The sequence below is a fragment of the Gadus chalcogrammus genome, chromosome 13 (genome assembly GCF_026213295.1).
Source record: "Gadus chalcogrammus isolate NIFS_2021 chromosome 13, NIFS_Gcha_1.0, whole genome shotgun sequence".
Taxonomy (NCBI): Eukaryota; Metazoa; Chordata; class Actinopteri; order Gadiformes; family Gadidae; genus Gadus; species Gadus chalcogrammus.
This window is the reverse complement of record NC_079424.1, coordinates 8,497,141-8,521,696: the sequence shown is the minus strand read 5'-3', so window position 1 is coordinate 8,521,696 and position 24,556 is coordinate 8,497,141. Positions and strand designations below refer to the sequence as shown.

The 24,556-nt window shown below is 48.7% G+C and overlaps 4 protein-coding genes across 6 annotated transcripts in view; 2 read left to right on the top strand and 2 right to left on the bottom strand.

The window, feature by feature from the left end:
• The window catches only part of LOC130402348 (dedicator of cytokinesis protein 3-like), a 64,541-nt gene extending 62,957 nt beyond the window's left edge, over positions 1-1,584 (bottom strand). Inside the window, exon 1 of the mRNA XM_056606499.1 lies at positions 1,500-1,584. Coding sequence (XP_056462474.1) covers positions 1,500-1,536 — 37 coding nt within the window. The 5' untranslated portion in view covers positions 1,537-1,584. The remainder of the gene's footprint in view (positions 1-1,499) is intronic.
• Positions 1,585-2,583: 999 nt separating this feature from the next.
• LOC130401735 (DDB1- and CUL4-associated factor 1-like) lies at positions 2,584-18,973 on the bottom strand. Its single transcript, XM_056605662.1, has 30 exons — positions 17,950-18,973; positions 17,215-17,359; positions 16,651-16,727; positions 16,316-16,389; positions 15,986-16,099; positions 15,743-15,880; positions 15,017-15,577; positions 14,580-14,681; positions 14,080-14,238; positions 13,782-13,961; positions 13,256-13,365; positions 12,419-12,509; positions 11,976-12,145; positions 11,516-11,640; positions 11,049-11,125; positions 10,712-10,849; positions 10,369-10,524; positions 9,371-9,958; positions 8,577-8,854; positions 8,249-8,447; positions 7,911-7,993; positions 7,726-7,810; positions 6,957-7,190; positions 6,281-6,374; positions 5,901-6,005; positions 5,431-5,504; positions 5,138-5,230; positions 4,881-5,036; positions 4,694-4,763; positions 2,584-4,442 (listed from the first exon to the last, which is right to left on the bottom strand). Exons 2-30 carry the CDS (start codon positions 17,355-17,357, stop codon positions 4,363-4,365), a joined length of 4,554 nt encoding a protein of 1,517 aa, XP_056461637.1. The 5' UTR covers positions 17,358-17,359; positions 17,950-18,973; the 3' UTR covers positions 2,584-4,362.
• On the top strand, positions 18,959-19,676 carry LOC130401737 (histone H2A, sperm-like). Of its 3 annotated transcripts, none has more exons than XM_056605664.1 (2): positions 18,959-19,068; positions 19,181-19,676. In XM_056605664.1, exon 2 carries the CDS (start codon positions 19,194-19,196, stop codon positions 19,611-19,613), a length of 420 nt encoding a protein of 139 aa, XP_056461639.1. In that variant the 5' UTR covers positions 18,959-19,068; positions 19,181-19,193; the 3' UTR covers positions 19,614-19,676. The 3 variants fall into 3 exon arrangements, with proteins under 3 accessions (XP_056461639.1, XP_056461641.1, XP_056461640.1); XM_056605666.1 differs by having other exon boundaries at positions 18,966-19,072; XM_056605665.1 differs by having other exon boundaries at positions 18,970-19,076.
• A 293-nt stretch (positions 19,677-19,969) lies between these two features.
• On the top strand, positions 19,970-24,079 carry ccdc51 (coiled-coil domain containing 51). The gene is made up of 7 exons (XM_056605663.1): positions 19,970-20,225; positions 20,523-20,565; positions 20,839-21,052; positions 21,240-21,377; positions 21,485-21,649; positions 22,544-22,750; positions 23,092-24,079. Exons 2-7 carry the CDS (start codon positions 20,561-20,563, stop codon positions 23,698-23,700), a joined length of 1,338 nt encoding a protein of 445 aa, XP_056461638.1. The 5' UTR covers positions 19,970-20,225; positions 20,523-20,560; the 3' UTR covers positions 23,701-24,079.
• The last annotated feature ends 477 nt before the right edge of the window (positions 24,080-24,556 follow it).

The window sequence follows — 24,556 nt, the reverse complement described above, 5'->3', positions numbered from 1 at the left end:
GCCACAAAGCTCCATTCATGTCTACTGAATAGCCGCTTCTCCGCTAGCAGCTAGCCTAGCGAGCCCCCATCAGAGCCCCTCTATCTCTTACCACTATGCTATGCTAACATATTTACACTCAAACACTCATACTTAAACCAGCACAACCCTAGGAATACCTTAGAAATACCAGAGACTATTTGAACGTTACTTTCTTTCTGGGCCTGTACCCCCTCTGGTGAAACAAAAGTAAAACAATTTGTTATGATGTCACAACCTAATAAACCGAGACCTTGTAATGTCACAACCCTACATACCAATACTGTGTGATGCCACAAAATACCTAGACAATAACAAACCACACCTAACTCTGTCTGGTCAGCTGACCGCCGGCCCAACGTCCAATTGGTTTACCTCTGCCAGGGAGTTCAAGCCACACCCCCAAAGTGCCTCTCTCATTGGTGGTCACACCTCTCTCACCAGTGACCCGGCAGCTTCACCATAGATACAACAAACGTGACCACTGATCTGAGCCTTAAATAAACTACAGTCAGAAACGACTAGAGATGCTCAATATATGTTGGTTCAGGTAACCGATAATGTGACGGGTATATATAATGTTTTATTCAGATAATGAAATTCTAGCCGACCAACAGCCTTTAATTAATGATAATTGAATTCACCAAATTGATGGCAGTTGAGTTTATGATTTAAGGGATGTCAGTTGGTTGTTCACGAAAGGATAGATTATTAATTTATCGGTTATTGGCCATGAGAGGGAGGAAATTATCGTATCAGTAGTTTAATTTTTTTGTGCATTCCTAGAATTTACAGTGTGTAGATGCAGTCAGAGAGAGAGAGAGAAGAGAGGAGTTTATGTTTACCCATCCAGCTTATACACCTGACATGAAATCGTTTAATTTGTGTTCTCTTAAACACGCCGTTACAGAAAGCCCAATAGTTACCATGTTCAGTATGTCAGATGATTACTGTCCTGGTCTAATGCTACTGATAGTCCTCTCCTCCTCCCAGGTGTGTTTGATAACTCTACACCTGTCGTCCCCCCGGGCGGTTCAGGATAACCTGAGGCGCATCTCATAACAAAGCATTAAAAACACTGTTGTACAACCATGGAAACTAGTCAGGACGCACAAGGAGACTGTTCACCGGGGACCACACGGTTTAAACCTGCATGAGACTGTTGAACTCAGTACAAGACGACTTAACCTGGGCCCAGGCTGTTCCACCCGGGATGACTGTTTAACCCGTGAAAAGATTGTTTGACCATAAGGCTTTTTAAAAACCCTTAAGGGAATATTTGACCAGGGACAAGAGTATTTTTCCCAGGACCAGCTGTTTAAGGTTGTTTCACCCGGGGAAAAGTCTCCCGGGGCTGTTCACCCGGGAAGCGAGACTGTCTAACCCGGGACGACGCTGTTCAACAAGGGACAGCGCGGGTCTAAATAGGGTTTCATGTCGAGTTCAAAGAGATTCAGAGAAGACCTAATTTCATAACTCACCAACTCCGATCTTCTCATCCTCTGTTGGGGTCCACATGCTTCCGAATATCCACCCGAGTTAAAACACACTCGGTGCGGCTTTCCGTGGAACCGCCACAATAAACTTTCCCCGGAATGCTCCGCGGCGGACGGACGGCTATCTGACACTGCTTCAGGACAGCACGCAAACGACCTATCTCTCTGGTGAGATGACGCAGGGGGATCTCCGTGGTGTGTGGCGCTCTACATGGTCCGCTAGTCAGACCCCGCTCGGGTCCCCATTGGAAGACCACTCGGTCTGGGATGAGAGATCCGTCACTGCAGTATCCCCCACCGGTCACTTCCCCTCGCGTTCATCTTTCCGCTCGAAATCAATTAGAAACCAAATGAGCGGGGAGGGAAAAGTGTGAGGGTGAGTAAATTAACGGAACATCTCCCCCGATTCGCTGTGTTGATGCGGAGAGATGAGTCAGAAGAAGAGAGAGAGAGAGAGAGAGAGAGAGAGAGAGAGAGAGAGAGAGAGAGAGAGAGAGAGAGAGAGAGAGAGAGAGAGAGAGAGAGAGAGAGAGAGAGAGAGAGAGAAGAGAGGGGGGGGGGGGGGGGCATGGGTCCGTTAAGCGGATCACAGCAGCGCGTGCGTTGAGAGCGAGAGTAGAGATTAAACCCGGGAGACCCGAACCGGGATAGCCTTGGTCTATCCCGCTGCGCCACCTAGCTGGAATGACACACACACACACACGCACGCACGCACACACACACACACACACACACACACACACACACACACACACACACACACACACACACACACACACACACACACACGCGCGCGCGCGTGCGCGCGCACACACACACGCACGCACGCACGCAAGCCTGGACCGGGCACAACAACACGCACCTAACGGGGCCGCTGCATGGTGGCAGAACGGGAAAGATATCTGAATTCCAGCAATACTCATAGTGTGTATAAGTATAGTTCATCTCATGAGCAAACACCTTAGACCACATCTGACATCCTAACGGAGCTCAAGTTACACCGTCACACACCAGAATTAAATACACAAAATATAGTAGGAGAATAGAATAGCAATGTGTAGGCGTTTAATTCAGGGATGGATGTAACATGGATATCGGGTTCTCTCTTGTGACATTCAGATGAACAACATAGCCTGGAGGAACACCGCGAGGAGGTGATGCCCAACTAAAGTAAGGGAGCTTAAGTGATCAAAGCAACAGCGACTTTGATCACTTAAGCGACTACGTTGGAATGCTTCATGGAATAGGGTTGTTTGTAACATGGTATGGTTGGATGTGACATTGAAATGGTTGGATGCATGTTTGAGGGCGTTTGTTTGGATCCTTCAAGTTTTTCAAAAGAATACTTCCAAACGATTCACTTCCTCCTTCTTTACATTATCAACAGGATTCACACCACTTTCTTAGATATACCATGTGGTTCACACATATCAACCCCTGGAACAAGAAGCTGGCAATGAGCGTTAAGTGCCGAGTAACGGAGATCTTTTTCCTTGAGTGAAACATTAATCACGGTGAAATGCTGCTCTCTGGTGACCAAGCCTCGTAGCACAGAAATTGATGGAATATAATTTGCATGAATATATATATGAACAGATACATCCACTTGTTTTCTCATCTTTGAACAGCAATGTTATGCTATTGATCCAAAATATTGTTCAATATTAAATTTCATCTTGTTAAAAGGGTATAAAAAAAAAGGCAACAGACATTTTCAGCAGTCAAGTTTTTATAAATTACTGAGATTTATAGACGGTACAATCTTTTATAAAAAGTCAACGGCTCTCTAACACTGCTGTGGCCTCGTCTCTCAGGCGGTCCGCTTTCTGCCCCCCCAGACGGCTGCGAGTCCGGAAGGTTTCCAGTCCTGACCTCTGTCCTGTCTGTCTGTTCTCTGGGGTCCGACCAACAGGGACTCGGAGAACATGAAACACAAACGAGTCAAATAAAAAACGCGGTCGGTCCGATCTCAAGAGCAGCAGACGACAGACGTTTCAAACTCAAAACACATCTTGCTTTAGGCCGCCTTTCCAAAAGGAATACCACGTTGGGTTTAAGTTGAGGCCAAGGCAAATATGAAAATAACTTCCATCACCGCCCCTCATTACCTATAAAAATAAGAAAAATGCTGAGGGGTCTATACTTTAGGGTGAACGTCAAATTAAAATGTTGAACCGTTCAAACAATTTGGGAAGGTTCTTTACATTTTAATGTCAACTAAATAAGTGAAACGTTTTTGTCGTGTTTTGAAAACACTAAACCAAGCGTTCATCGCTGGCCGCAAACTCGAACATTGAAGTATGTCTAGATGAGAGAACTAATGCACTCAGATTCACAATAAGCCTGATGATACAATACAATATACACCAATTTCAAACGGCTCATCAATCCAAATCATGAATTTAACAGAAAAAAAAAAGATAAATAAAACGTAATCGCGTTCATCACATCGGAAGAGTTACCAAATATTAAAACCAAACCACAAGGACAACACCACTCCATCCAACCGCTGCGTCAACGTCCAGCCATCTCTGAGGTCACATCGCCTGGCCCCAAAGGCAGCAAATCACAAACAGCAACCGCAGTACTACAGTGTCCCTGTAGATGGTGAAATTCCTCCCGGTTTAGCTCTAGTGTCTGGCAGCTCCTCGACCACCACTGCAGGGAAGGGCTCTGCTTACCCAGCCTGTGGCTACCTCAGTTAGTTTCACAGTCGTTTTGAGTCGTGTCCCGGTCACTTAGACGACCGACCCCTTCAGCACAGAACCCATAGTCTAACAACGGGGCAGGAGGCAGAGTGTTGGGTTGGAGGTGGGCGTACACCAGTTCAGCAGGTAGGGGGCACTCCTCAGTCCTCCCCCAGCGTCCTCAGGAGCTCGTCCTCCAGGTCAGAGGTGTCCGTGTTCCCAGAGCTGTCTGAGGAGTCGGCTGCTCACGCACGCACGCACGCACGCACGCACGCACGCACGCACACACGCACACACGCACACACGCACACACGCACACACGCACACACGCACACACGCACACACACACACACACACACACACACACACACACACACACACACACACACATTGAACAACGTGGCTCTGGCCCAACAAATGTCATCACTTGATAGAATCAGTACATTTATAGAACCGGTCAATTTATAGAACAAGTAGATGATTGCTCCTTACAGTCCCCCAGACTGAACTCTCCGTCAGAGTCATCGTCACCATCGCTGTGGTTGGCAAGGAGACGGGCCACCTGGGGGCGGGGTAAGGGTAAGCCAATCAGCAGGCAGCAAAATTACAATCACAATCCACCGTGTACACGGGCTGTATGCATGCTGGATGTAGACGCGATGCTCAGCAGTGGGGGTACCTCGTCCGACAGAGAGTCCCCTCCCTCTGCGTTCCCCGCGTCCCTCTCGGCGGCGCCGACCATCGCCTCCCCGATGTCGATCTCGTCGTCGTCATCGTCGTCGTCGTCGTCATCGTCGTCCGAGTCTGACGAGTCGTCCTCCTGATCCTCGTCATCCTGAGGACACACAACGCGGTGATCACATGACCTCCTCACACGACGTCCACATGATCACAGTGTGTGCGCGCGTGTGTGTGTTTGGCGTGGCGTGTGTGTACCTGATCGTCGTCGTCGTCTCCCTCCTCAGCTAGTTTGTGTCGGCCGACCTCATAGAGACGGCACACTGTGTCCAAACTCATTGTGTCCTGGTTCTGAAACACAAAACACAATAATAGCTCAAGCAAGGGCTGTCCCAATTAATCTTCATCAAGCTAAGGCTCATCGTTCCATTTCACTTCTCTCACCAAGCTACGGCTAATCGTCTCATTTTAAGCCGTCATCAAGCGAAGGCTAAAGGTCCAACTCAACCCCATTCATGCGGCTGACCCAACAGAGTACAGTTGCAGAATACCTCTATGACCGCCAGGTAGCAGTCCCGGCTGTCGGTGCACAAGTCAAAGATGTTCCTCTTCACATCCACTGTGGCTGTAGGACAGAGGAGAAGAGGTGACTATACACGCACAAAACAATACAAGACACACACACACACACACACAGCAACACCTATGTGCACTAATAAACTCACTGAACTGAAATAAACTGAATTGTTTGAAGAAAAGTTATGATAGGTTTTATGAATTCAGAAGGAAAGAACAAAAAATGTAAATACATAAATATAGGCTTTATGCATTTATTTCTTCATCGGATAAGGTTTCAAATATAGATATAGGTTTCACCAAGTTAGGTACTGAAAAGATTATTGATTTGGTATTGGAACTGAAACCAAGGTATTGTATTGATTGAAAACAATTTAAAATAATACAAACCCAACCAGACTATGTGCGTGTGTGAATGCGTGTGCGTGCGTGCGTGCGTGCGTACCAATGGGTTTGTAGTCGGTGGCGTCGAAGGTCCTAAAGGAGGAGCCGAAGGGACTCTTCATCTGCTGGTCCATGGCATTGTCTTCCTCATCCGCCTGCAGCATGGCTGATACACAATGAATACTATAATCACTATACACATACAAACACACACACACACACACACACACACACACAGCATGGCTGATACACAATCAAGACTATCATTACATTACCCACAGCATGGCCGATATTTCAATACAGTGAATCAGTTAGCTTCTATTTAAATAGCATATCTTTGATATAAGACAGGAATGGACATCATCTACAATAGACAACCAAAGCAAGGAGGAAAAGGTGTACGCGTGTGCCTGTTGATGTGTCTGTGCGTGGGTTCCTCACCTCCGTACATGATGGTGGCGTTGCTGTTGAACACCAGCCTACACTGGTCCAGGGCGGGCACTGTGTGCAGCAGGTGGAACGTCCGGAGGTCCCACTGAGGACAGGCTGTTAAGGCTGCGTCTACAGCAGGGTTGTTAGGAGTAATCTGCTAGTCCCTGGACCAGTAGTATGGTACTAACACAGTAGCATTGTAGAATATTAGCATCAGGGGATATACAATCTCAGTGTTTATGGTGACCTCCACCGTTGGGGTAGCCTGGCACCGCCGACCTACCTACTTCCTCTCAATTTTCATGACACTTCAGTACTAGGTCTGGGTCTGCTTCATATGCATGGGTTCCTTGGAAGCCCGGTTTTTGGCGGTCCAATCAGCGAACAGAGGGAGTGGCTGAGAACGATGACGTTAAAGTCAGCTCTCGCTGACGGACATCTTCACGCACGGTGTTTGGTTTGTTTACAGCCTGCGTGCAACGTGAGTGGCACTGGGCAGATCCAATAGTTTTAAACTTCAACAGACACCCGCCTTCAAGTGAGTTAACGTTTGTCAATTGAGTAGGTCCAGACTCTCTGTACAAATGAAATTAAGTACGAGAGTCTGGTAGGTACAGGCTACCGTTGGGGTTAGCATGACAGAAGTATTGCAGTAGTATATAGTAGAAGTATTAAAGTAGGATACGATCTCCGTGTTGACGATCACCTCCAGCCCGTTGGGGTGAAACACTCCACTGATGTTCATGTTGAATTTGTCAAACTTGTGGATGGCCCTCGCCGAGCGCACGTCCCACATCACGCCGTCGTTCAGGACCAGGTCGTCGCTGGGGTTAAAGGTCGCGCAGTTCCTCTTGTAGTTGTTGGCCAGGGCGGGGTCGCTCAGAGTCTGGATCTTCTGGCCCGTCTGGATGTCATAAATCTGAACAGAGAAGACACCGCTCAGATACAACTCAACACGAGACGGGGTCGCCCCGCCCGTTCTGCCGGCGATCTGAGTCCGCCCGGCACAAGGGTCTGGAGAAGAGCAATGCATTTCTTTCTGCAAAAGATATGTTTTTGATGGAGCCAATCACCAAGCTGGCTTTTCCCCTTGGCGCGCTATTGGCTGGTTTAACACAATGACGACAGGGAAGCGACAGCAAGCAGCCAATCGCGGACAGAGTCAGTTGGACTATGCCCGTTGATCACGCCTCTTGTGCTGGAGATGGGCATAAAAAAGGTCAAATCTTCTGGTCCACATTGAGGTAAGACAGCAGCTTCCCCAGACCAAGCTCCATCGTAGATTGAGCTTAGTCTGGCAATAGCCAGACTAACAAAACACTATATTTAACATTTTTGGAAAATTATCAGAAAATAGCTGTGGAAAAATCTAAAATAAGATACCACAATACAATGGGAACAAATAAAATATGAGAAATGATACATAGACAAACAGGAAGTAGATGAATACTGACGTGAGCGATCTGGTCCTTGGTTCCGATGACGCGGTCCTGACACAGTTTGCTGAACTCCACGTAGTGGTCGTCCTCGAAGGAGTGACTGCACAACAACACCCTATTACCCATCAGCCACCGCCACTACTCATACACAGAGCACATTATTATAGATCACGCCCCTACTCTCCCAGCCGCTCTCTCACCTGGGGGTGAAGACACTATCCATGCTCCAGAGAGCAGACAGTGGAACACTCCAGGACGCAGAGGTCAACAACAGCTTTCCATCCTGTAAAACAAACAATCAACTTTAATAGCAGGTTTAACACGTGTTTTAATACCTACTCCATTGGATCCAGGGGTGTTTAATACCGTCTCACCTGGCGCTGTTCCGGCTGTGTTTAATACTGACTCACCGGACTCCACACGTTTAATATACTCACCTGGCTGTGCTCCAGTTGGGTTACTAGTAACCCAACTGGCTCTAGCTGTGTTTAAAACTACCTCAACCGGCCTGGCTCCGGGTGTGTTCGCACCAACTCACCTTGCTGGGCTCCAGGTGTGTGATGGCGGAGTTGTGGCAGGTGTAGCTGGCCTCCTCCTCGCCGGAGAAGACGTTGTAGAGCTTCAGGTGACCCGTGCACGTGCCCAGCATCAGGAAGCGCTCGCGCGCTGAGAACGCACAGCAGGTGAAGCCGCTCTCGTCCCCGTCGCCCTCGTGGAAGACCGACATAGGTCTGAACCTGGAGAGGGAGTGGAGAGAGGGAGAGGCCGGGACAATGTGATCAATGTGGACCAGTCTGTTCTTTAGAATCGGCCCCTGCTGTTGCCGACTGGTTTTTCCCGGTTTTTACCGGTCGCTGGGGGGTTACCTGCTGAAGATGAGGTGCCTGTCCAGGCAGCCCCGGTCCACTCCACCGTACTTGGGGTAGAGGAGGCGGGAGGAGAGGCGGGAGGTGAAGTTGTGGGGGGCCTGGCGCCGCTGCTTGGGCTCGGGGCAGCGGTGGGGGGTGAAAAGGGAGAAGGGCGGGCAGGTGGTGACGGGGTTGGGGCAGCGGGCGTGCTGCTCCCTCAGGTACTCCGTGATGATGCTGTCCAGGGTCGGGGGGGACGGCAGGTGGCTCTCCAGGGGCTTCTTCATCGCCGGACTCTGAGGAGCAATAAGGAGAGAAGGAAATGGTGGTTTTCTTTGTTGTTGTCGTGTTGTAATTTGCAAGGATTGTAGAAGATTTGACCTTTTTTATGGTCATCCCCAGAACTATAGGCTGGCTTGTGCATCTCCTCTGGCATTACCCCCTCTGTCATTTCAACAGAACCTTATCTCATCAGTTATAACCTAATCTGAACCATCATTACGTCATCTTTTCAATCATAGCCTCATCTCATCAGTTATCTCCTCATCTTAACCTTCATTACGTCATCTTTTCAATCATAGCCTCATCTCATCAGTTATCTCCTCATCTTAACCTTCATTACGTCATCTTTTCAATCATAGCCTCATCTCATCAGTTATCTCCTCATCTTAACCTTCATTACGTCATCTTTTCTACCATTACCTTACCTCATCTGATATTGCATCAACCTTTCTTCATAACCTCTTCTGTCATTACCTCCACCACCATGTGTTATAACCACCAGACGTCCAGTGTTAACCAGAAGGACTGACCTGAATGAAGGCCCCGTGGTCGGACTTCTGCCTCAGAACCCGAGGTTTCTTCACTGAGCACAGATTGGACGGACGCTCACGGGAGAAGAGGATCCGGCCGACCAGAGGAGAGCCCTGGTAGTGGGTGAGGCCAGGGGAGGCAGTGGAGGAGGAGGGAGGAGCTTGAGAGACGGAGGGCGTCCGAGGGGGAGCGCCGTGGGGAGCGGCGCTGACCGGAGTCCCCGGGGCCGCCCGGGCCCCGATCCCGTTGGCGAGGCGTGGGGTCCTCGTCAACGGGACGACGCTGGAGGAGGCAGGCGTGACCATGGGGCAGGCTGGGGCGGTGGGCAGGTCGGCCTCCCGGAGCAGCGTGCTGGCGGTGTCCTGGAGCCCCTTGGCCAGCAGGTGGTTTCGGATCAGCATGAGCAGCTCCTTCTCGGGGAAGGTGATGCGGGACTGGGCGACCACGCTGGCCCTCTGCAGGCGCGCCAGCGACACGTCCGTGCCGATCAGGGGCTTGCCGGAGATGCGCTCGGTGAGCTCGGCGGCGAAGCGGCAGAAGCGGACGTGCTCGCTGCGCTTGTCCTGCAGCACGGGCTCCTTCATCAGCTGGGGACACAAACGCACACCTTTTAACACCTCCTGATTCAACACACCACAACCCAAGCTACCACCGGGCCGCCTAGTTCCATACCTGTAAACCTAATTTAACACCTGTAAACCTAATCAACACCTTTAAATATGCTTAACCAACTGTACACCTCGTTCCATACCCGTTAACCTAATTTAACAATTGTAAACTTAATTGACACATGGAAACTTGATTAACCAGCTGTACACCTTATTCAAACCCTGTTAACCTAATTGAACACCTGTAAACATTATCGACACATGTAAACGTGATGATACCAACTGTAAACAGGATTAACCACCTGTAGAACTTTGTAATCGATCTCATGTAGAACTTCCTGTCAGCCTGCCGGTCGTAAGGTCAGTCTAGCGGTAAGGTGTGGCTCTACCTGTTGGATGTGCCCGCTGCTGAACAGGGGCAGTTTGCTGATGATCTGTCTGATGGCCGAGCAGCGCGAGAGACCGACCAGCGCCTTACAGGCCATGGAGCGGATCAGGTCAGCATCCGTGATGGGCATCTTCACCGACAGCAGCGCCAGAAGGACCTGGAGAGATACCGGCAAGGACTCACGGTCAATATCCAGTTAATGGTCAACTGGGACCGGGAGAACACATAAAAACATTGAATCGCATGTTATAACACAACTCTATGAAACAGAACCCATTAGAACCGAACCTGTTACAACAGGACTCTTTAGAACCACACCCATTAGAACACAAATCTGCCCGGACCTTGATGCCGTTGTTGTTCTGGACCACCTGCCACATGCGGGTCAGGACTCGGTTGGAGGGGCCGGGGAGCTGCTGGGGCCAGAACCCCCCAGCCGTAGTCAGGCTCTGGTCTGGTGCACACACGCAGTTCGTGATCACCTGGAGGAAGAGGGAGAAAGCCCCACACATTAATGCCTGCTGCTCAGTTTTTCCAATTCTGCCTCATTCCTTAAACAAAATGTTTCCCTGCTGTCCGAATGCAGTGGTTGTATTTCTGAACTACGTGATGGTTTGCATGCGTTTCATGAAGACATCTGATCTCATGGCACTCATTTTATAATCTGTATCCATCTTTCACCTGCAGGGCTGACTTCTGGATCTCTGCGTCGTTGACAAACACTTCTCCCTCCGCCACACCCAGGATGATGCTCATACCTGCGGGAGAAGCAGATTACAGGTGAGAATAAAACCCAGAAATACATTCAGACTGTCAACAAGGCATGCTCTTATCACGCGTTTCCGGTAGGCCTACGACCCAAACACAACGACTGCACTCCCCCTTCATCCATTCCAAACCACTAATGTTTTCCTTTAATTAATATGAATCTAATTTAGCTTTTTTTACATTTATTGTAGTGGCCTAGGCACTAATGTTAATGTTGAACTTTCTATCTATCCCATGCTATCCCAGGTGCACGTGCCTTCGGCACCACCAGTACAGACCTATGATGGAGACCAGATCTCCCCCACCTAGCCCCGTAGCTGACCCATAGTAAAAAACCGAGGCTCCACCGCCTAGCCCTCTGGGGGACCACCACTACTGACCCATGGTGGAGACCGGGGAGTGGGTCTCATCCAGGACCTCCACGGTGTCGGCCAGGACCAGCTGGACCTTGGGGACCACGGTGACGATGGCCAGGATGTCCAGAGCAAAGCGCACCGTGTCGCTCCTGGAGGGAGGGGAGAGCGTTCCTGGGTTACCCGCCGTGGGTTGGGTGCGTTTGGTTCCGGTCGCTAGGTTACCTGCCCTAGCAGGAGTCGGTTTGGGTGTGTTTGGTTCAAGTCGCTGGAATGCATGACGTCTTTCGAATGTGTGTTAGTGTACGTTTGGTTTGTGTCAATGGGTCACCTGCCGTCATTGTCGGATATTACCTGACATAGTAAAAGTGTGTCAGGCCGGGTGCGTTTGGATTGTGTTACTGGGTCACCTGCCGCAGCTTGGTGGAGGTTACCTGCCATAGTGAGGGTGTATCAGGGTGCGTTGGGTTTGGCGTGACTGGGTTACCTGCCGTAGTAGGTCCTCCAGTCGCAGGCGGCGGAGATGAGCTGCAGCATGAGGGGAACGCAGGAGAGCTTGAGGAACATCTCGACGGGGTCCCAGTGGAGGTTGGGCGGGGCACACTCCACCAGGTACTCCATCATCTCCACCACCTGCTCCCTGCTGGACGTACATGCCTGAAAAACAAACGCACCCCAACAAAGGTCAATTTCCCACTTACTATTTTCCCTCTTGAGCAGAGTGATAATGACTCAGGAAGTATGTTATGCAACTATTTATTAAGTATGTTCTGTTTATATCAAAGGTACGTTATGTGAACATTAAGAAAGTATGTATTAATAAAGTGAATTATGTTTCTATTACTCATTTTTAAAGCATGTTTAACCATACATAAAGTATGTTGGGTAGATTATTTATTATAAATCATAAGTCTTTCATGGAACAATTACCTTAAAGTGGGGCTGTTTAGGCACCACAGCGCCCCCTTCAGACCGCTGCTTCACCTGCTCCGTCTTCACAGCCAGGTGTGCCTCAAAGTACCTGCACACAGACAGAGATACGCATGTACCTACACTTAACGACGTCACTGAGAAGAACGATAGAACCTTGTATTTCTTATTGCAGTAGATACTCTCTAGCGCCACATAGCCACAAACTTCTAGGCGTTAGTGTGCACTCTTGCCGTCGGTGTCGCTTCGTAGTTACATCAAAGTTACTTTTTGGACAGAAAGAAGGCGACTTGAGTTCAGAGTCAAACTTATTTGCACAGATCACTATGTTGAAAATCATATAAGACATATTACAAGGGCTGTAGCAAACCAATGAAGAGATTGGTAGACTGAAATTCAACCAACTTTTTGGCTTATGAAAGGGACACCAGCGAATGTCGAATGAGAATATGGTCAAACAAGTGTTTATGGACCAACCAAACGATCAGTACTTGAAAAACCTAAATATTACCACATTTAAAACCAAAAAGTTGATTTCATGTTCACATCCATTTTAAACTAAGCCATGAAGCATGAACTATTTCTGTAGCAACTAACTACAATTTTGGATTGTTTGATTAGACTTCCTAAGCAACAATGGGATAAACTCAACTGCTATATGTAAATTGGCCCAAAGAAGTAGCTGTTGTAGAGTTAGATTGTTCAGGTGTGTTAAGTTAGGAGTTTTCAGGTGTGTTACCAGAACATAGCCATGCAAGTGTGCTAGGGCAAGTACAGGTGTGGTCGGGTTTATAAAGTGAGGTAGGGTTAGGTGGAGTGTGTTCAGGTGTGTGTTACCTGCGCAGGGCCATGCAAGTATGTTTGGCCGTCTGTCTGCTAGAGAACACCTGGTCGTCACTCAGGACGGACACCTGCTCTTCAGCACTGAGGATCTGCAGTGTGCTCACCTGAAGGAGGGCGGGAAGGGGGGGGATATATCATATCTATTAAACTATGAATCATAGAACCACAGAAGATACTGATGCCAGGATCAGTGGAGCACCCTGCAGCGAACAAAGGCAATCAGGCCCGTCCGATTATGGCTGCAGACCCATCACTTTGGTCGGTTTATTATCCCCATTATCTGCCCGTATTATCACCAGAACCCCATCCATCGAACACGTCACTCCTATCCTCAAACTCACACACAACTACACCGGCTCCCGGTCAAACACTTCCCTTCCTGTTTTTGAATTGTAATTTGCTTGTTTTAACTGGAAGGCGACGTCGAGAGCTTTTGAACGGCACCCTGAAATAAAGCGTATTATTGATTTGTCTGTGCCTATACGGTTTCAGGTACACCGGGGGGGAGGGGTCGACTGACCAGGTTGACGAGGCGTCGGAGGCCGTCCTGCCGGTCGAACAGCAGCAGGACGGAGCGGAAGGGGAAGGAGATGGAGAAGAACATGGTGGCGTGGCAGCAGCCTGAGGCGTGGGACGACTCCAGGAGCCACAGGGCGTAGCTCACCACGCCGGCCAGCACGCCATCCGGCAGGGTGCACACCTGGGGGGGGGGGGGTCAGGCATGAGGACGGGGACGTGTAAAAAGCGCTTCAAGAAAATACTGGTTGTAGGCCAGGTAGTAGGAGTGAGTGAGAGAGTGAGAGAGTGAGAGAACGTACCCTCTCCATAGCGTCCTGGTTGTAGGCCAGGTAGTAGAGGCAGAGCGAGACCCCAGTGGAGGCCATGGAGGGACGGGGGATCTCCAGGAGTCGCTGAACCCCGCCATGATTGATGAACTCTGCTGCAAACTTCTTATGGAGCAGCAGAGAGGCCAGGTACTGTGGGAGGGCGAGAGAAGGGTTACTTCATCTACAAACGGATCCGGTGCTTTCTGTCTTCGCCTGCCCGGCAACATCGGCCCAGTGATCTAAACTGCTGTACTTCTGGTGACTCCTCCACGTACATCTCTTTAGTGTCACCATGTCTAACCCTCGATGAGTAATAATCATTAAAGAGTTAATACATTTATACCTATCATCATTAATCTGAAGGTCACCTGACCTTACCAGTAAGTCACCATATTAGGGGGACCCGTAACCAATGGTAACCACAGGCACCCACACAGCAAATATCAGCAAAAAGGGAGGTTGTGTGTGTTGCGAACGTGTATGCACAGTACCAGGAGTGCATCAAAGGTGAGCTGAACATCGTTGGTCCGTCTGAGGTCTAGGTAACCCATCAGCAGCTCCCTGCAGTCCATCTGCACGAACACCGCTAGCAGCTACAACACACACACACTGCATTAATAGACAAACAGGAGCTACCACACAGACACAAACAGGAGCTACCACACAGACACAAACAGGAGCTACCACACAGACACCAACAGGAGCTACCACACAGACACCAACAGGAGCTACCACACAGACACCAACAGGAGCTACCACACACACACACACACACACACACACACACACACACACACACACACACACACACACACACACACACACACACACACACACACACACACACACACAGTGTGTAATCATTCCATATTAATGCCCATTATACATGTTCATAAACATGTATTTATAATTATAGTATCAATCTGACCTCCTGGTAGTCTCCTAGAGGCATCAGGTACTGCAGGATGAGTCTCTGCTCCATGGCCGGGGTCAGGGGTGAAAGGCGGTAGTTTGTACCAATCACCATGGAGCACTGCTCAGCCCAGGAGCCGCTATTGGTCGGCTGGCTGCCGGGGTCTTTCCTCTGCTCGGCCTCCAATGAGGGGAAGTTCAGCTTCTGCTTGGCCTTCTTCCCGCCCTCTCTACCCGCCTTCCTCTTTAGTCCAGCACCTCCTACCCCCCTAACCCCGGCCTCACGGAGGCCAGGATCGGGACTGGCCTGGAACACGGGGTCGGGAAGGAGGCGCACAGGCACACCACCTCCTCCTCCTGCAGTCTTCTGAGCGGAGCCCAGCACAAAGAGACGTTTACACGGGGTCTCCTCCTCCTCCTCCTCCTCTCCTTCATCCTCCTCCTCCTCCTGGGTGACGGGGCCCGCCCCCGACGAAGAGGCGTCCTGGTGGGGAGGGATCTGGGGGGCATCGTCATGACCATCCGACCCCGCCTCCTGGGTCCGGAGCTCCCTCAGCCGCTGGATCATCAGAGGGACCTGGAGGAGGAGGAGGAGGAAGAGGAGGAGGAGGGGGGGAGGAAGAGGAGGAGACGCGAGTGCTTTTGAGTCGTTTCCTGGTTACTACTTTGTTAACATTTCTCTGCATTTGATTGCATCCCAAACAAAAAGAGTTCATAGAGCGATTGAGTGAGAGTAACCCACCAGCAGAGCGTTCTCCTCCCTGTAGTTAGCAGCTATCTCCTGATTGGCCATGGCTCTGGCCAATAGACCTGTGCTGTAGACGCAGAGCGGTGACTCTGCCTCCCGGGCCCAGACAAACAGCTTCTCCACCAGCCCCTCCTGAGGACACAAGGTCCAAGCCCGGGGAGTGAGATAATATTGGACACATTATCACTGTTGTATTAGAGAGCCTGGTTCGCCTACTGGTAGGCCCGGTACTCCTACCTTCTCCTGGAAGACCACAGCGCTCTCCAGGCCTGGCATGATGTCCTGGAGGAGGCGGCAGGCGGCCGTGTTGAGGCTCAGCTCCCTGCTGGTCATCACATAGCCATTCAACAGCTGGAGAGAACGAACACACAAGCACACACAAAGGTGAAGTCGCACTGATTAACATTTCACCTATCTCGTAGCTTAAAATCATCACCCTTCCCAATATTCCTAAGATGCCACTCAACGAAAGCCAAGGTAAGACTAAGCAGGAGCAAAGATGAAGCTAAGCTACGATAAGGCTACTATAAAGCTAAGGTAATCCCAAGCTAAAGCTAAATTCCTCACAGCGTTTGTGAAGTCGTCGTTCCTGAAGAGCATCTTGAGAATGTGTCCCAGCATGGAGTCTGGGTCAGCCCTCCCTGTGGAAGCACAGAACAGTAACCAAGAGCAATAAGTGGGTAATTACCTGGTTGGGTTTTTATTTACACTCGAGGGCATCCTGATATGAGTTACAGATCATTGAACCTCAAAGTTAAGCGAATATGAAAATTGTATTTCCTTTTAAAAAAGTTCCCATCTGTATATTTAATAAAAACATTGCAAGACTCCAGTCCACAGCATCCCATTCCTGTACTCCAGACCCAATATTCACAATGGGCTTATCCCCAAAAAAGGCTTACCCGGGTGGCGGTCATCGAAGGGGTCAGGGTCTGCCTTGTGGTACTCCTCCGTCTCGCGCTCGATCAGCTCAGAGATGCTGCAGAGAGAAAACAGCCACGTTACCACAGTGGCACTAAGTTCGCAACTTAAAATAACCTGGAAATATTTGTAGTCATTGCTGATCGATAGCGATTTTCATAATGTTCGCATAAAATCAATATGCTCACATCCTATAACTGATATAGTCCACACATTTTTTTACTTTCGGGCAGCCTGTACCACTCTCTATGTCTACCATAATATCGACACTCGCAAAACCTGTCCCTCTTACAGCATCCAGCCGACTGAGCTACACTAGGCAGCACAGCCAGTTACTGTGGACAGAAAATTATTTATTTTATAGTGAAAGTCTCCAGCGTACTAATTGGGAGGGGCTCAACCTTAAAGCTTGCTACTTTAAATGAAATGCAAGTCACTTTGGACAAAGGCGTATCCTAAATGACTAGTTAATCAATATAAATAACCTCCTGTCAGTACATTTTATCATCCTAAAGCTTAATGTTTACTAAGGCTCAAGGACTTACTTGGTGAGAATAGTGACAAGCTCAACAGTGGTGCCCTGTTGCGCCTTCTCCCATTGGTCAAGAAGGGCCGAAAGCTCCGCCTTGGCATCCACGCTGGCAGACCCGTCCCCAGACACTTCTCCAGGGGCTGAGGGGGAAGCCATGACTGAGACAGAGATGGAGATGGAGATATAGACAGAGCGAGGGACAAAGACAAACACAAAGAGAGACAAAAAAGACAGAAGAAAGTTGAATATCGTTAATATTTCACAAACTTAGAAATGAAAGATATGGTTATTAAATGAAGGTAAAATGGGACGTCATGAGGGGTGAAAAGCCATTGAGACATTGCATATTTTAAGTAATGAACGCTATAGTTACTCATCAGAGGGAAGGAAGACTGCGATTTGTCAACGACTATTCTTCAATACTTGGGACATTTATTGGACGTAGTGTTCTCCAAGAGATCCACCACAACAGGTGCCTGTGGCCGTTAAGGAGACGACATTCCCTCAGCTCTGCATACACACACCACTAGCTAACTAGCCGTTAAACCCTACATTTAACAACAACATGCCGTACCTTTGCGTTCCCCCTGGCGAAAAACGTCTGAAGTCTTTTTAATAAGATACACCTGTGTAACTGTTATAACACAAGGCTGAACGTGTATAGCATGTATATTATGTTCCAAGAATGTCCCTGACAGCATGTTGAACCCCCTCATGTCAAACCGTTAGCAACATGCTACACACTCACCTGCACGGCCTCGCGTTCACTTTCAGCCGAGTCTCGTATTTTAGGGTTTCACACGCTTGATTAAATGGGAACACGATCAAAACTATGAACATTAAACTATGAACATTGGACGCTAAAAGTTTCACATGTTTGTTTTCAAACTTCTCCGCCGGCGCCCGGGGAACGCGTAATCACGTTTAGTCGAACGTTGATGACGACAGGCGCGGAGTCGCTGCACATGGGTCTTGTGGTGTGTTCCTGAATCCTCGGAAGCCAGACTTCCGAGTCGAAAGTCGAAGATCGACCCAGTTTTTGTATTTGAACCACGTTGGCCATTTTAATCTCGATTTTAAATGCTCTTACGCACACTTGATAATATTGGTTAATTCCGGTCATCAATTTATACATTGCATGGTCTTGCTGTGAGTGCGATACAATGTAAAGTTGTGTTGTTTGTTTTCGTGCTGGTTTGCTAGAGGCTATTGTAGCTAACAATAAACAACGAATAGCCATTTTCATGACACAATCACAAAGACGAACAGGAACGCTATAAATGCTCCGAGACCGGGAAATTACGTCAAAAGTACAACTCGGAAGACTGCCGTCCGAGGATTCAGGAACACACCATTGAAGTGGTTCTGAAAAAAATAGTTTGGACAATTTTGTAAACAAATTGTTAGACCATGTGTGTATTTTGGGAAGTCAAACATATTTTTTTTAGATATATATTCTTTCTAACTAAAACAGACTGGTTTATAGTAGGCTAGTTATACATAATCATAATCTTACTTAATCTTTCTTGTTTGTCCTTCTTGGATCAACAAAGTTCATCCTATCGTATTTATCCGTTTTCTTATTTTAACACTTTAACACAAACATCATTATGGTTAATCTAGAAGGAGCAGTATGGAGCGCTGGAGACTATTTGGAAGGGCAGAGAGGGCGGGGGCGAGGCCGACCCTTGCTCTGTGAAGACACACAACAGGTGTCAATTAACCAATTAAGAAGTTATTGAAAAGCAGACCATCTTCCCCAGTTTAACATCCCTGGCTTTGCAACCAACTGGTAATACAAGCTGCCGTCACCTGTCTGCAGGAGCCTGGATTATATTTTATTCGAATAGGTTTCGAACTCCGTTTTGTAAGTAGGTAATTTATGGTTTTAAACCTATGCTTCCATTTAATCTTACCCACTTTGATTTAATTTTCAGATTTGAAGGAATATCAAAATCTTGTTGTTCTATGCCCCTCAGGAAGTCTCCGAAGATGTCTGGCCGTGGAAAGAAGCCCCCAACCAAGACTACGGGCGCCGTCTCAAGGTCTGCCAGAGCGGGGCTCAGCTTTCCCGTGGGCCGTATCCATAGGCTGCTGCGGAAGGGCAACTACGCCCAGCGGGTGGGCGCGGGGTCCTCGGTTTACCTGGCCGCTGTCCTAGAGTACCTGTGCGCTGAAATCCTGGAGCTCGCGGGGAACGCCTGTCGCGACAACAAGAGAACGCGCATCGCCCCGCGACACATACTGTTGGCTGTCCGCAACGACGAGGAGCTCAACATGCTCCTAGCCCAAGTGGTGATCTCGGAGGGCGGCGTCCTGCCAAACATCCAGGCTATCCTTCTGCCCAAGAAGACCAAGGGCTCCTCCAAGGACGACAGCGTGGCTAAAGACGTTCAGTCCCAAGAGTTTTAATTGTTACTATTCGAGTTTTTAAATGCATCAACTGATTTAAATAAAGCTATTTTCTTACTCACATTTGCGATTTGGCACTTATGGGAACAACAAAGTTGGCTCACTTCACTACACAAACTTTACATATCTAGTTAGGCTAATGTGTTTCCTGATGGGGAGCAGCCCAATTCCACGTAATGGTTCAAATAGTTTCCACAAGACCTTTTTGCTGCACACAAATTCACAAGTCATTTTCAACCCGAAGAGAATTGGGTTTTATTCGTAGATATTGATGGCACTAGTCCAGCCTACAAGTCCCCCAGGCTGCATATTTAGAGGCCTCGCTCAACGCAAGAAACTCCATGTCCAATCAGCCTGCTGCAGCCAAGCACGTCACGGGCATGGCCTTGACATGCCGGAAGTGTTCCTCAGCATGCCGGGTTGTTGCTAAGCTAACTCGTTAGCACCGCTCAGATCTGTGTGAAGTTCGGTCCGCCTTCTGTTGAGATCAAAATTGAACAGTATTTACATAAAGACCAGCTTTACGTTGACCTGATATTGGGTTAATCCAACATGAAAGTATCTTTAAAATCGCTTAGAAACGGTGTGCTGTCAAAGAGATAGAGAGCAAAGGTGAGACAATTTGTAGGTCATCTCTTGTATTCAGTCAGTATTTTTAATGTATTATCTTTAGAGTATAGATATTTCACACATGATTTGTCGCTGCTGATATGTAGTAAATGTATGTACGATACAAGCGCTTATTTAAACAATTTAAGAGTAACATAGTAGATTGTTGTAGGAGACTTGTGAGTAGTTCCGGTTCTAATGCCCATTGTGCCGTGTATCTGTTTTTCCTAGCTGTAATGAACACTGTATGGGTTATTTAGCTTCAATACAGCCGTCCTAACTGTTCTCATACTGTTCCAGCAATCCTTCAACCTGAAGTTCCCTTCATCATATTCTCAATGAGGTAAGACTAACGTTGACATCTGGTCAACACTTATCTACACTATCCTTTCCTATCACTTATCTTATTAAGTCAAATTTTAGCCAAAGCGTTTATCCAAACGACTGAAGCTGAGATTGAGTGTTCAATCAAAATTGTACAACTGCCCTTGGAATCTAAACAAGTTCCTAGCATTATATAGAGCTGAAATAACACACGTCAGGACTTAAAGATAGAGTTAGAACTGAGCCTCTATGAAAGCGCTTGGGTAATCAGTCATGGTATGTTTGTTTTCAGATCCAGGGGGTCTCAGATCTTGTGGTGGAGTCATCATGGTACCTGCTGTCAGTACCGCCTCTCTCTCCTGTGGAGACCCCAACAACCCCTCCTAGCCTACAGCACCCTCAGCCCCCCCAGCCCCCCCAGCCTCCCCAACCCTACCCCTACCCCTCCACCTCCAGACAAGGGTGCGGGGGAGTTGGTGAAGGAGCGCTCCCTGGTTGCTCTCAAGGTACAGCTGAAGGCTCGCTCCACCCCCCTGCCTCTACCTGTGTGTGTGTGTGTGTGTGTGTGTGTGTGTGTGTGTGTGTGTGTGTGTGTGTGTGTGTGTGTGTGTGTGTGTGTGTGTGTGTGTGTGTGTGTGTGTGTGTGTGTGTGCATGACAAGGGGTCTGACTTGCCTCCCCTTTTCTCCTGCAGCAGGCAGGGATGCTGGGAAAGGACTGGAGTCAGAGGTCTTCCCAGTTCGCCACGGCGACGGTAAACTACTGGTGGGCGCGCTACGAGGAGTTTGTAGGACTCAATGAGGTGCGAGAGGCCCAGGCCCGGGTCACCGAGGTAAGCACACACACACACAGGACCCAAGGAGGTACATGCACACACAAACTAGAACTGCACACTCAATTGCACATTATTGGAAATGAACCTTCTGCTTCTGCGATCAGGCGGAGACCTCCTTCATGGTGGCCAGGGGTCTGGTCCAGGAGGCCCAGGCCAGCATGGAGTCAGTCCAGCAGAAGCTGAAGGAGGTGAGGACACGTCTGGACCGAGTGTCCCGGGAGGAGCCCCACTACCTGGAGCTGGCCACACTGGAGCACAAACTACTGCAGGTCAGCCCTCCTCTTCTACCTCTAACGTCTAACTTATGACCTACAGAGGATCTCATCCTAACCTTTGCATGACCTATAAATTGCCTAACCCTAACCTCATATATTGAATTTTATGAACAATAGATTATTGTTCTTCCAGTATAGATATAGAAATATAGATGTGTATATATACATTTAATTTATTATTATTATTATTATTATTATTATTATTATTATTATATACAGTATAGAGCGATAGATGGAGTAGATGTATGGCTATAGAAATATAGATATAGACATGGCATTGCAGGCTATATATTTATGACACCATGCAACCCCAACCCCTAAGGGCAAGATAAGTACTTCCTTAATTATCAAGGAAGAAACCTGGGGAGGAACGCAGATTGGAGGACCCACCTTCCAGGGATGGTTAGGAGTGCAGTGTTTCCCCCAGCACTGTGTTGTTAAGGCGGCCGCCTTAAGAACAATAGGGTCCTGCCTTGACTACCAATGTATATAAAAAATCAAAAAAATTATTGGATTTTTTTTTATTTATTATTATGCATTAACAAAGTAGAAAACTCTCGTAGGGAAAGAAAACATACTTCCACCAGGTGTAAAAAAATAAGGATCAATGTAATGCATCGGTAATACTGTTCACAACAATGGTCGTGCCATCAAGCTTTTTGAATTGAATTGAAACGGGGAGCCCCCCCCCCCCCCGCTCCTTGACCACCTTGACTAAGACATTTACTGGGGGAAACATTGGCGTGTAATGGGTCCCCTAAGGGTCATACATACTGTTACATTTGTATTTATAGTATATAAATAGAAAAGATGGATATAGAGAGATGGTTTTTGATTGAGCATGAGAGCGTGACCATGGCTCCTCTGGCGTGTCGTCTTGGCAACCAGGAGGAGCGTCGGGAGCGCTCGTCCTACGAGGGGGCCGAGGTGTCCGAGCGGCAGCGCTTCTCCCTGTTCTCCGCCGCCGTGCGCAGCAGCCACGAGAAGGAGCGCACGAGAGCGGAGCGCACAAAGAACTGGTCCCTCATGGGCTCCCTGCTGGGCACCGTCATCGGGGTCATGGGGTCGACCTACATCAACCGCGTCCGTCTGCAGGTCAGTGTGGGCGCCTCCACCAATCACCATCCCTCGTTAGAGAAGATACCGGTTCTCTCTTTCTTTCCATCCCTCCCCATGCGTCGTTTTACCCAAATTTTCTGTTCAAAAGTTACCCTGTGTAAGAGGGAGAGAGATTATTTCTGGCCGAGCCAGAATGGTTCGTTTTATCCTTCCTCTAAGAGCTGTTAATCATCAACTCTCTGTTGTTACTCAACCATAAGTCCTTCCCTTACCACGGCAGCACATATGCTGGCCTGCGGTCCAATGGGGTGAAGCTCTCACCTGATCACAGTAATGTATGTGTGTGTGTGTGTGTGTGTGTGTGTGTGTGTGTGTAGGAGTTGAAGTGCCTACTCCTGGAGGCGCAGAAGGGACCAGAGAGTCTTCAGGAGGTTCTGAGGGTGCAGGCAGTGGACCATCGCGCCCAGCAGGGGGAGCTCCAGGGTCTCATAGACACACTGAGGGGCACTGTTGGACACGCCCAGATTACACCCAGCCAAGCACCCAGGACTTTGCCGCCAGTGAGCCCATTGGTCACCCTGCAACCTCACCTGGCTCAACTGGAAGGGGGTGTGGCCAAGTTAGAAAAGGGTGTGGTTGGTCTGGAAGGGGGCGTGTCTCTACTAGAAAGGGGTGTTACGCGCGTGGAAGAAGGTCTGTCTCGGCTGGAAGGCGGCGTGGCTCAATTAGAAGGGGGCATGGCTACATTCAGGACTGTGGTGGAGGTGGAGGAGGAGAGGAGGAAGAGCAGGAGGAAGATTGTTGAGTCCTCCCGCTGGGAAGGAGCCGCCGCAGCAGACGTGGAGGTGCTGAGGAGACTGGAGGAGGCGCGGGAGCAGCTGGAGGAGGCCGTTCAGAGGGGCAGTGTGATGAACTCTGCCGTGAGCGTGGTTGCCGCGGCGATCACCGTCCCCCTGCTCTACTTCCTATTGCGTGCCGCCAGCTGAGGTCCGCAGAACCTAACGCAGATGGCCCCGACCCGCCCGTGGGTCTTCCAGTAGCTGGTAGTGGACAAGACTCGACACTGATCGCCACGACAACACGTTGTTTTGAGTTGACTTTATCGCGGCTTCATAAGCCCACCACACACACAGTAGTAAGCGTACAGTTATAAAGATATATACGTGAATTCCATAATAAAAGTGCTTTCTATGCCAGTCAGTGATGAAGAGGTAGTTACGACCACTGGTCACTGTAACCTTCATTAGTTAATGTAATGATAATGATGCAATAATATTGTATGAAGGGTATTGTAATGTTTTGATTCAGTGAATTTCCCCCTGATGCTTATAAAGAACTGATTTAATGAAACGGCTGTTTGATTATTGAGTTATTGATACGTCTGACTGGATGACTGTCTTGTCCGCCTCAACTGTAGTACCTCACTGTGCCAATGGGTGTCGGTACAACGACGCTGCAGCATTGGACACTGAAACAGAAATACACATTCATACAATTATATCAATATGACCATTAAACACACACACACAGACATAACCTGCACGTATAACCTTCCCCAACTAAACCACAATCTTTTGTTAATTCTAATCCCTCTCAAATCTCTCTGTCTCTCTCTCGCAACTAAATGACCCCCTCTCACTCTAATCCATCTCAGCAGGTGCTGGTCTGTATTTAGCCAAGTGGTGGTCTTCCTCGCAGCCGGATGAATCATCTCTATGGGTCTCCCCCGTCATCACAACCCTTCCTGGACCCCCGGAACCATGGCGGGGGAACGGAAGCATTAACAAAACACTAAACAACAGAAACAAAGTTAGATGAACTGCGTTGTTAACTTAACTTTAA

Coding starts and splice junctions, on each gene's coding strand:
- LOC130401735 (XM_056605662.1), bottom strand. CDS start 17,357: ATGGCTTCCCCCTCAGCCCCTGGAGAAGTGTCTGGGGACGGGTCTGCC. Junction 13,962..14,079: donor ACCAGGACGCTATGGAGAGG/GTACGTTCTCTC, acceptor CCCCCCCCCCAG/GTGTGCACCCTGCCGGATGG. Junction 5,037..5,137: donor GAGACGACGACGACGATCAG/GTACACACACGC, acceptor GTGTGTCCTCAG/GATGACGAGGATCAGGAGGA.
- LOC130401737 (XM_056605664.1), top strand. CDS start 19,194: ATGTCTGGCCGTGGAAAGAAGCCCCCAACCAAGACTACGGGCGCCGTC.
- ccdc51 (XM_056605663.1), top strand. Junction 21,650..22,543: donor TGGAGCACAAACTACTGCAG/GTCAGCCCTCCT, acceptor CTTGGCAACCAG/GAGGAGCGTCGGGAGCGCTC. Junction 22,751..23,091: donor TCAACCGCGTCCGTCTGCAG/GTCAGTGTGGGC, acceptor GTGTGTGTGTAG/GAGTTGAAGTGCCTACTCCT.